Genomic DNA, 12550 nt, shown 5'->3' on the forward strand with positions numbered 1-12550 from the left:
TGAGGAACTTTCTGGCATTCTGCTGATTCTGTTGTGGGGCTACTGTGCTCCTACAACAGGGAACTGAAGGGGAACTGAGAGCAGTGCAAAACGGCAGGAGCAGTTTCCAGTGTGGTGGCGGCCACACCTGCTGACACGAGAGGACCTCAGTTGGAAACGGGGTGGAAGCAAAGGGATAAGTATGTAGGCTGCATGCATGCATGCATACTGATGGCAGGAACAGGACCAGTGATGTTTTGTGGGATTATAAGTATGTGTAGAATTAATATGCCCAACAGTGATAATACACAGAGAAAAAGGACGGTAAGCAGAGTTACAGTGTTCTGCTATCCTAGTTGTTTGAAATGGTAAAAGGAATATCAGTTCCTGTTATTCTTTCAAAGTCAATGGCTTTGATCCATACTGCAATCCCTAAGGAGGTAAACCACTAAAAGAAAAAAATATGAGGATGCATAAAATACAACTTAAGGACAAAGAAAAATAGAATATTTGATTAATCCTAAAGGTAGGAATTAAAATAACATCTATTCTAGAATCTCATCAAACTTATTGCTATTTGAAAGTTAATAAACTTAAAAACCCTTAAGTAAGATACTTCAAAAATAATCCAATCTTGCCATTTAAAAATCCTTTAGTGAAATTCACCAGATTAAGAAAGCCCCTATGATCATTTCAATGGGTTCAGAAAAAGCATGATTAAATTCAATATTACTACATTTTAAAAATTCTTTCAGCAAAATTAAATTTATCCTGAACACACCAAAAAAAAAAAAAAATCCTACAATCCACCTCACTATAAATCTAGTGAGTTAATTTTTTTTTGTTATGAGGCACAAAATAAAAATATCTTCTTTGTTCATTTTTGTTAATTACCTGACTGGTGAACTCACCTAGCATGATTAGGATCCCCCAAATAAATAATGAACTCATTAGTATTGGATAAAATTTGTTATTATTTGCTCATAATGTTTGAGTAATAGAAGACCAAAAGAAGCTGTAAATATACTACTGGAATAAGAAAGTTTTGCACAGTTGTGGGATATGTTCAATAAATCAGAACTGTTGTAAAATGCCTTTATCATACAATTGAAACAAAGTTAGGAAAACATTTAAGAAAATATGTATGTATTTCTATCGAAGAAAATAAGTTTGTATAAAAATGCAAAGTTTTATTGAAAACTTGAATATGACTTAAATAAAACAGGCTATGCCATATTCTTGGGTTCTCTTGTCCTTACTGTAGCTTTCTAAGAGAAAAAGCCCACTTTCATGGACATTATTCTTCCTTTTGAAAAACCAAAATGAGACTAGTCGGGTTCCAATCTGGCATGTGGCTTGTTTTTGATTCTTTATTTTATGCCATTGTTCTACGTCATTCCAAAGCTCTTCCTCAGGTTAGCTGCTTGTGAGGACAGGACTTTCTGTCCTGTCCTTTGGTACTGAGTTGTAACTCTTACACTACCTCACATTTAATCTTCAAGCAAAACTGAAGTCTTCATTCTTTTCTCCTTACAGATTTTGCACTCAAAAGAAACATCATTTTTAAATCCTACAGAAATGCCTTGCCTGCAGTCATGTCCAACTGGGATTAGCTGTGAACACAATTCGAAGTCTCAGATATTAAGGGAACACGTTTCAGAGTTAGATTCCGCTTTCCATTCTGTTCTATCATTGCCATCAGGTAAGCTTCCTCATAAAAATTTACTTTACGTAGTGAAACAGAATACTATAAATACAAATAATCTATTAAGTTACTATTAGTTACTAGACCTAACCAATTTTTACAGGGGAATTAAATGACATGTGATGCCAATTTTTAAAGTTGATTTTCCAGTTACTTTTATTTGATGTGCTTTGAAGAATAACTAGATTTTAATCTCCTACACTATTACACTGTGTTAAAATTTTGGCAACCTGCTATATTGTTGAGATGTTTTTCACTAATAATACTGTTCTACATGGAGTTTTTTCTGCCACATGTTCTGCTATTTATGATTACTGAATACCTTGCATTTATTCAAGTGACAGGAAAACCATCTTCACATTTAGTACTGAACCTTAAGAGTATACATTATCTGAGTAAATGAGGCATTTATACCCTACATTTAAGGTGGCTTCCAATTTTCAGTTAATTTTTGAGTAACTTTCTCACTTTTTTTTATATTGGCTCTCAAGTATCTTAGATAGGAAAGAAACATGCCACACATTCACCATGCCAAGTTCTTTCCTTTATCAGGAAATTTCTCAAATGAGCTTTTACTTCCTTTTCAACTTTTAAATTTTAACATAAAAAATTGTCTCTCTTTGTAATACAACTTTTTTTCTACTGTCCCCCTTCCCCAAATCTTAATTTAGTTCTTAACAGTATTACAATGACACATTAGCTATATTTCTTTAAATTCTGAATGGGAATTATGTCATCTATCTTTGAGAAAACTTGCATAGAAGGTAGAAAATAATAAACACTCTCATAGCATTACACTGCAGCTAACAGTGTTAGGATGCACTGGCCCTGGGTATACTATGCATATTCCGTTTATTATTGACGTCTCACAACCGTTGAGAATGATACTGCTGTCCTCTTCATCTTACCTATGAGAAAATGAAGCTTTGAGACATTAAGTACTGATCCATGATTCCTCAGTGTTGTAGTCACTTTCCTCGATGCCAGGGCAGGATACCCAACCCTGCACCGAACAGGAGAGGTGTATTCTGGCTCATGCTCCAGAAGTTTCAGTCTTGCTGGGCTGAAGAAAGCTGCTCCTTTCATGGTGGAGGGGACACAGTTAGGGGAGGACCTAGGAAGGAGATAAACCTGGTTTCTTCTGACCAGTCCCACCTCCTAACAGCAAGTCAGCTACAAGGTCCCCATCACTCCCCAACATGACTCAGGGGGCCATTTTAGATATAAACCATAGTGCTGAGCTAATAAATGTTTGTGCTAAGAGTTGATCTGAGGTACTTTCCTAAAGTGTTTCTTTATACAACTTCCTATTTCTTAAACTGGGCCTAATGCCACATGCCTATAATACCAGCACTCAGGAGGCTGAGGCAGGTGATCGCAGGAATTCAGCCTGGCTACACAGTGATACCAAGCCCAGCTTGAACTATACAGCAAGGCCCTATCTCAAGAAACCTTAACAAAAGATGTTATGGGCCTGTCTCAATACATAATTGTGATGTTTCTTTAGGGAGACTGTTGTGTGTACAAAACACAGCTTCGTCATTTTCTATCCCTCTACACCCCTCCCTAGCTGCCCCCTCCTCTTCATTATCTCCAAAAAGCATTTTGTTTCCTATCAACCCTCTTTTATTTTAGGTCACTCTTGTAGGAGAATCCATGTTTATCTGTTGACACGAGCCTGTCAGCTGATACATACTTGTCCTCCTAAGATATAACCCTGAGAATATGTAAAAATCTTTCATCTTACAGGCTCATTAAAAGAAACATTTTTAATAAATAGAATTAACATCTTTATCCACTAGTCAGGGCCATCTATCCCTTGAATTCATTTAATGAAGTTCTCATACACAATATACTAAATAGGTGTGAATAAATCAAGGTTCGTCTTTTCCAGATGAGGACAACTGAAATGTATACTAAAAGCACAAATGGTAAGAAACCTCTGAGAGCCCACAGGTCACATGGTGGGTATAAAAAAAGCTGTATCCAGTGGGAATAAGGATCTTCTCTAGGTAGATCATATTTTATCTCAGTGATAGATGATCATCTTAATAGCAGAACTTACCTCTTTGAAGAAAGTGTTTAGAAATTAGAATTATCCAAATTCTAAAATGTTTAAGTAGCATTATAAGGGAGAATTTTAAATTTATATTCTCATTTTCAACTTGTCACTGGCCTTTAGGATAGACTCCATGAAGAAGACCACGAACCAGTATGTTTTCTGTGTACTTTTTCCACACATGCACATGGACTTTACCAATACTTTGAGCAAGAGATACATTTCTAAAATCCAAACACTCTTGGATCTATCCTTTTTTTTTTTTTTTTTTTCCTTTGGCGGTACCGGGGATTGAACACAGGCCCTTATGCTTGTCAGGCAAGCGCTTATTCTACTGAGCTACCTCCCCAGCCCCTACTTGATCTATCCTGATTTACATGTTTTCTTAAAAATAAATTTTTTTCATTAGCAAAACTTTCAATGTATCAACTGCTTTGAGTCTTCCCCCCTCTGCCCCAGGAAGTGTCTAATAATTCCTGCTCTTTTACCGTCAGTACTGGGCACTGAACTCAGAGCCACACTCATACCGCTCACTGGGCAGACATTCAAATCTGAGATGAGCTCTGTCTGACTTACCCAGGCTGGCCTTGGGCTATAGCCCTCCTCAGGCTCAAGCAGGCATGCGCCGTCACGCCCCGCCAGCCTCGCTTTTTAAGACTATGTTCTTGAAAGAAAAAAAAAAAGTGAGCAAATCTTTTGATTTTCTGGTGGTGACAGTATGAAATATATAAATATGGTAAATCGAATTTTCTGACGTATTAAAGGAAGAAAACTCATGTGTCAGGAAGTTTTAATCACTGTGAAAGCAGCTTCATTTAATATTGTCAACTAAGTGAATGTGCAGGCTAGTGTTTCTTAACAAGTTGTATCTGAAATATAGCAATGCTCCAAGTATTGTTATCTTTTGCAAACTTCACTATTTCAAATGAATTCTGTGGTGATGTATGTAGTGGAATGAGTTGTCAGCCAGGTTTGGCTGTGTTTTGTTAAAGACCTCTTGGGTACATTTGTTCCCATTCATCTTTTCAATTAAATGTTTCTCTTACCTGCTGTTTTAGTAAGTTCACGAAGCTGCTAATCTGTTACATGTTGCTTATTAAGTATACCTGGCTAGTGACTTCCAAACGATTGTTACCAGCATGCTTGCAAAGAGTACTCTGACTTTTCAAGCATTTCCTTATTCTGTAAGCTTATATGGTATGTGCACAAAGGAAGCAAAATATTAGACTGTACAGAATGGTGTTCACTGAAAACATTTTTTATTTTTGTAGATGTGCCTCTTCATTTTCACCTTGAAACATTATTTAAAAACAGTGAAATAGGAGGAGATCTTGCTTCAAGTCAAATTGTAGGCGACTGTATCTTATCACCATCACCTGGTATGTCATATTTACAAATTTTGTACTTCATTCTGACTTTTACCGCCTTCATACTTTTTTGCTAAGTAAATAAAATCTAACAAAAGAATAAATGTAAGTTCTTAATTTTTAACATTCACTTTTCACAAATTGCACACAGAATATACACAGGAGCTGTGTATCATTTGTGAGGTCCTGAGTTTGATCCTCAACACTAAAAAAATGAAAGAATAAGTAAATGAAAGAAAATACACAGGAGCAATCTTTTAAAAAATGCATAACTGTATGAAAATTATGAAATACAACTGATAAACAGAAAATACAAGGAAACAAAAAAGTTCCTGTACGGGAAAACTGATAAGAATAACATTCTCTGTTAGTTCATGTTTAATTCAGTTTAACTTGAAGTTCTTATAGATTTGGTTAGCTTAAAATAATTCCACAGGCCACCAAGAAGACTAATATTCAAGAAAATTCAGTTTATCTCAACCACATATGGAAACATGCCAAAACTCTTTAATAATTAGCACATAGATTCACAAAATGAAAGTATATAGTTTCTATTTTATTTGTATCATATGACCAGGAAAGAATTCTATCAGAAGTGAAGAATCATACAATAACCAGTATTGGTGGGTTATTTTGAGAAAAATACTGTATTCATTTCATATCATTCATCAGAATGAATTTTAGTTGGTTCCAATAATTTTAAAATTAAAACTACATTATAATGAAATATTTGTGATTGCTCCAAAGAATGTAGAGACACCTGTCTAGGCTTAGAATTGGAAAATTATGTGCTGTGTCTGCAACATGAAAATCTTTGTGACATCAAAAAGTCTTACAAACTAAGACAAATTATTTCTCGATAAAATGACTACTTAAAAAATTTAAAATCTGCAGACCCAATGAATAGCTATTAAAATGGGAGTTATATTATTAAAAAAAAAAAATCAGAAGCTACTAGAGATGGAGGTGCAACTCGGGGTAAGAAAGCCTCAAGTTCAATCCCCAAAACAGAAAAGGGAAAAACTTGCTTCTACAGATACCCTAATAGAGAGGAGCTGCAAGGAATAAAGCAGGCCAAACCATGTGACAAAGAAAATACAAAGTATGCCTGATTAAACTTAAGGATTTTCATGAAGAAAATGTCAGCATTTCACTGAGGGACATAAAAGAATGTTTCTATATGGAAAGGAACACTTTATTTTGTTGAAAGACTTGTTACTTGGCAGTTTTCCACAATTTATCAATAGTGTTAATTCTAATCAGAATTAGAGATATCAAAGTTTTATTGTGAAGTTTACACAGATGTTGGATAGAGAAGTCTATAAAAGATCAGAAGACGTATCAGATATCAAAATGTTATGATCATTAAAATAATGTGGTACTGGTAGAAGCCAGAGTAAGGTTAAACAGAAAGGCCTTAAGACAGACTCAAACAGTCTCTCTATGACTTGGTGGTATTTTCCTATTGTATAGAAAGGGTGGTTTGGTCAGTAAATATTCATGATGGCAACGATGCATTCTTTATTGGTCAACACTGGTTGAAGAGCTTTAACTTCAGCATTTTTATTAACCTGTGAGGTCACTACTGTTACTGCTCTCAAATCACAGCAGAGTAGTGGTAGACCTGATTCCAACTCAAGCAGTCCGGCTCATAGTGCATGCTCTGAAGAACCAACTTTAATCAGTGATCAAGAGCACTAATGATGATTCATTAAATGTGATCTGACAGCACATTAAAAGAAATTTAAGATGAGTGACACTAAAAAATGTATTTCAGATGGATTAAAGGGTTACATATTAAAAGTGATGTTGAATTGGAAGAAAAGCCAGGTGCAACTGGTGTTAATGAAAATAACACCTAATATTTACCAAGAACTTGTGTCACACAGGTTACTATTTCTGCTGGTCTAGTATTATGATCAGTTCTAGTAAAAAAAAAAGTTACTACAGTTCTAACAGGCACTGTAATATTTCAGATAACATTAAGAACTGATGTAAGCCTTTTGGAAAGCACTATAAGATAAATTACAAAACCTTTACTTGAAGTGTGTGTTTTTAATAAGATCACTGTGGAGGAAAAAAAAACTTGTTTATTTTTGTATCTACTCAAAATAAATGTTGACTGAACTTGTAACCGTATTCTGATCCAATTATTCCATTTTCAAGAATCTAATCCCACCAAACATGAAACAAAACTTTTCACAAACATTCATCTCAACATTTTTGTGATAATGTGAATTAGAAACAACTTGAAAATAGGGAAATGGTTAGATTTTATGGTAAATATGCAATCTTAAAAGTCCATGAAAAGACACATACTTACCAAAGATCATGATAAAAAGGGACAGGAATGTTTTACTTCTGTATTTGATACAATTATAACCATGAACAAAAGAGCTGCATATCCATACACTTACTTTTCAGCCAACCCAAGCAACCTGAACATAAACCAGTTTATAGATATGCGTAATTTGTCTTATGTAATTTAGCATTGATTATATACACATATGCTATAAGTTTATTAGTGTTTCATTCTGACATACAGATGAAAAGATAATTATGAAATCTGCTTAAAATATTATAGAAAAAAATGGGGGCCAGAGAGATGGCTCAGTGGAATAAGTGCTTCCCTGGCAAGCACAAGGGCCTGAGTTTAATCCCTGGTTCAAAAAAAAAAAAAAAAAATGGTTGGTGCAGAGATGAAACAAGATTGGTCATGAATTGGTCACTGCTAAAGCTGAATGACAGGTAGATGGCAGTTCATTATTCTTAGTTTTGTGTGTGTACATTTAAAATTTTTCTACAGCATACAGTTGGGGGGGGGGAGCACAAAGGACAAGGAACAACTAGCCATGCCTAGTGGAAAACAGACTGGGAAGAACACATTATGTTCATGTATCTTTTCATAATGTAATCCTACTCACTGGGATACTGAGATTAAACTTTGTTTAAAGGGCAAACATATATCCTGAACACGATTATATTAAGACTCTCCCTAATAGCAATAATTTCATTATGATCTTAATGACAACTGTTAATTCCAAAAGCTACGGAATACCTAAATGATTTTATCTTTAATCAGAATATAAAACCATATGTAGAAATGAATATAGAATAAAAAGAAAACTGTACTTTTACTAATTAAAATTTGACAGCATTTGAAATATATATGAAGTATGAAATGTATAGATATGCATATGATTGAAAGTTTGTGTAAAAGTGAAAGTACATATGTTAGAAGTTAGATTTTATTTCTACTAATTAAAAAAAAGCAATGTAAATGTGGCAGGCATAAAATTCATACCATCAATGTAATGACGTGTTCACTACATGACACACTGGAATAGGATGAAGAATGGAATACACTTGAGATGAGGGCTGCAACACTATTAGACACACCAATAAGGTATTCTTTGGTGTAATAGTTCCTGCGTTTATCCTCTGTTAACTGTCCTAAATAGCTGGTCATTGACTTTTCTTTCACTGTTAGTGTTTTCTAGTACAACCAGAATTTCACATTTTGAGCACCTGTGTGTGCCAAGCAGACTATTATGTGTTGAAGAATCAAAGCTGAATCATAGAAAAACAAATTATAATGCAACAGGGAAAAGTAGGTATAAATGAACTAGAGCATGATGAGCGGGTGTGTGACAAAAATCCCGTAGTAAAGAGAGAGCGTGCGACTCTGCTCAGGACAAGGCAAAAAGAAAGGTTAAGTGAATTAGAAATGGGCTGACAGAACTCCAAGAAGGTGCTGATGCCAAGTGCCACCTTGTAAATTACAGAGGACTAGGGTGAGGTGTTCTGTATGAGTATATCTGAAACATTTTATACATACTTGTGGGGGACACTGTTAGAATGCGGAACCTGATTCATAGTCTGGAATGGGCCCTGTGATTCTGCATTCTGACGAGGCCCCAGGAGATTCAAATGTTATTGGTCCATGCTGTATGACAAAGCTTTAAATACTGGAAACTGACATTCATCACAAAGGCCTCAAATGGCATGATATGCTCAGGTATCTACAAAGAGCCCGGTATTCCTGCAGAGTAAAATGCACAAAGGAGAGCAAACTTTCTCATGTGCCTTGCCACACAGTCTGGACACAGCATATGTTATCTGTTGAATTCTGTGTTTACTGTGACACTGCTGACTTCAGATAATAAGCAAACAGGCAAAAGTCACACTGTACAGGAGAAGAGTAAGTACATGATAAATCTCAACATGAGGAAATACTGCACCAGAGAAAACCAATTTGAGGGGCTTTACTTATCCAAAAACTAAAGGCTATGAAAAATGAACGTGGAACTCTTGCAGATATGCAACTACAAAGTGACCTGGCAATTAAAAGCAACAAGGGATTAGAATTCTCTATAAAGAAAATATAGGAGTAGCTGGTAAAATTTGAACAAAGTATACAGATTTGCTAATGGTGTTGATTTCTTACAACTGTATGGCTTTGCAAAAGAAGGTCACTTTCTGAGAAATGCACATTTATCTATCTAAAGGAGCTTCGTGTCAGAAATGAGTAAAGGAGGTAAAGCAAATGTGATAAAATGTTAACTTATGGGAAATCTGAGTAAAGGGGACATGAAAATTCCAAGTTTTCTTAAGTTGGTGTTAAATATTTGAGGTATAGATAGATGAGGAAGAACCCAAAATCACAGGGCTCAGCTTTTCAGAAGACTGTCAAGATCAAGTGTTTCAAATCTGTATTCATCATACAACATTCAGACTAAAAGAATGACAAATATTGCTAAAACAGACTACAGATTTTTATTTCCCAGCAATCTGTATAACCAGTGATCTTTTACTAGTGCCAACCTCATTATCATACCAACTCCCTAGCCCTATTCTTTTAAGACATCTGAGCGATTATTCTTCTGAGACCCCAAAACGCTACCTACACAGGTGACTCCTACCGGCCATTGTTTTCTCACCCTGTTCCCTTATTGTGCACCACACAGCTACTGTTCAGGCCACAGATTGGTCCCACTCCCTGGGCTTTGAACAGCTGTTTTCTCTTCTTTTCCCTCAACACCAGCTATTTCTGTTCTGTTGTAAAATCTGTCACCTTGGGAAGAAAAAGCAATAGAAGGTTCTATCATCTGTGGCTTGCCTAAACTTCAGCAAAATACCAGCAGCTCTACCACTGGCTACACCGCCACTCTCTATGAGACATACGCAGGATTACACACACACACACACACACACACACACACACACACACACCCCATCCCATCCACCATCTATTTTTGGGTGGTGGGAAATCTTAGGGACTATTCTGGAATTCTACCTACCGTTTTCCCTTGCTATTTAAGCCACTGATTTCTTACACTATGTCAACTGAAATCTCATTTCGCTAATCATTTTAACTGTTGTCTTGTAACTGTCAGAGTATCTCCATCTGTGATGGGCTATATGACTGATCTTTCTTTTTCATTTGCTCTGTTCAACACGGTTCAAATGAATTCTCTAAATTTTCAGGGCTATTGTAATTCTGGAAAATCATCTGGATATCCTTTCTTAAATTACCTATTTATTTACTCTATTTTTTATTACTCTACTTTGATTTTTTTTTTCTTTCTCATATTTTCTGTTACTGTTAACTTTAAGTGGTCAAACTTTTCTTCCAGGTCCAATCTTGATTTTTACCTTTGTCTATTCTGTTACCCAGTTTAATTAATGCTGCTTGTATTTAGCTGAACAATTACAAGTTTACAAGATTTCTCTGGAGAGTCCTCTTTTCTTTACAGTTTTGATTGTTTTAAAGACGTGTTAATCTGTGTTCTGTAAATGCTCCACTTACTACTTCTTGAGCGGGTTCATCCACTTGTAGTTTCTACTAATATGAGGTCCAGAGAGACACTATTCAAAATGATAAAGCTAACATTTATTAAGCACTTAACTAGGTCAGACACTAATTCCTCTAATACGGGAATTTACTCACTTAGTCTTCTTAGCCCCAGGTTACCTATTACTCGTTTTAAAGATGAAGAAATAGGTATGGTGGTATTAAGTGTCTGAAAATTGTGTTAAATTCATTGTTTTAAAAAAGTGAAAGAAGCCAGGCATGGTGGCAAAGGCCTGTACTCCCAGCACTTGGGAGACTGGTGGGGAGTGAATTTTTTTACAGAATGACATTACAATTTTACTCTGAAATTATCTCTGGTTACAATAAAATTTAACAAATATCCACTAAATGAAATCTGGTTCTTGCTCTCACGGAGTCCTAGTATAATGTGACCATGGTGCATGGACCTTTCTTGGTCCTAAATTACTCCCAGATTTAAGAGTAGGACCTCAGGCTTCAGATCCTATCAACGAAGAACTAATCTGGAATGCTTGGAGAAGACCACCTTCCTTTTACAACTTCTTCAAAAAAAAAAATCAAAATGGAGCAAAGAGCAAACAGAGCACTCCATGAGAATGTTTTTAAGGAATCCCATTACATGTATTTTTAGCTTAAGAGTTGTTCATTTTAGTATTGCACTACGTGCAATTTTACATGTAGTAAATACTGTTATCTTAAAAATACTGCACTGTTATAACTAACTAAAAACAGATTAATATCTTCATTATCTGTGTTATGAAACTAAAACCTCACATTTTCTTTTCATTTATTTTAGTAAACAGTACTTCTTTGACTCAATGGAGAAATGGATATTCACCTATGTGTAAGCCTCAAGTAAGGTCAGAATCTTCAGTACAACTGTTACAGGGAAGAAAGAAAAGACATTTGAGTGAGACAGCAGTAGGTAGGTTAAAATGAGGATATGATCATTAGTGTTAAATACTGAAAATAAATAAAATTTTGCTCTTCAAAGAACCCCTGTATCACGGTTACTTATAACCCAAAACAGTCACTAATCACACAAAACATCGAAAACGGTGACAGTATATTCATGTAGCTAATTCACAATTTGTAGACTAGGTATCTACCCACTTTATAGCAATTAAGAATTTCTTGCCTATGTTTCCTATCAATTGTTGTTTCGACAGGATTTAGAGTCAAAGGTTGCTCTGGATTCAAATAGGAGTACAGGATCCTCTTACAGAAATTTATCACCATTTTAAATTTCCCAGGAGCAACAAAAACAAACAAACTCCCCAGGAGTTTGAAAAAGAGGTCATGACTTAACTGAGGCACTCAATCATCTTGTTTAGTTCTCCTTGGAGTCAAACATGCAGCTTAAAAATGACTAAGGAAGCTGGGTGTGGTGGGGCACTCCTGTAATCCCAGCACTCAGGAGGCTGGAGGAGAATCATTGTGAGTTCAAGTCCAGCCTGAGCCGCACAGTGAGACCCTTTCAGAAAAAAAAAAAAAAAAAAATTAAAATGTATTTAGTACAGGGTCTCTCACTACACTCGTTGTGATCAAACTCTTTGTGATCCTCCTGTTTTCAGCCTCCCAAGTGCTGGGATTATAGGAGCATGCCA

At 35.6% G+C, this 12550-nt stretch overlaps 1 protein-coding gene across 5 annotated transcripts in view; it reads left to right on the forward strand.

Annotated features, from left to right (window-relative positions):
• Window positions 1-12550, forward strand: part of Kansl1l (KAT8 regulatory NSL complex subunit 1 like) — a 129940-nt gene that overhangs the window by 107318 nt on the left and 10072 nt on the right. For all 5 annotated transcript variants that reach the window (XM_023710047.1, XM_023710048.1, XM_004626713.2 and 2 more), the window contains 3 exons: window positions 1516-1681; window positions 5015-5122; window positions 11740-11868. In XM_023710047.1, the coding sequence (XP_023565815.1) occupies window positions 1516-1681; window positions 5015-5122; window positions 11740-11868 (403 nt within the window). The remainder of the gene's footprint in view (window positions 1-1515; window positions 1682-5014; window positions 5123-11739; window positions 11869-12550) is intronic.

Source organism: Octodon degus, unplaced genomic scaffold (assembly GCF_000260255.1).
Source record: "Octodon degus isolate 3935 unplaced genomic scaffold, OctDeg1.0 scaffold00016, whole genome shotgun sequence".
Lineage (NCBI taxonomy): Eukaryota > Metazoa > Chordata > Mammalia > Rodentia > Octodontidae > Octodon > Octodon degus.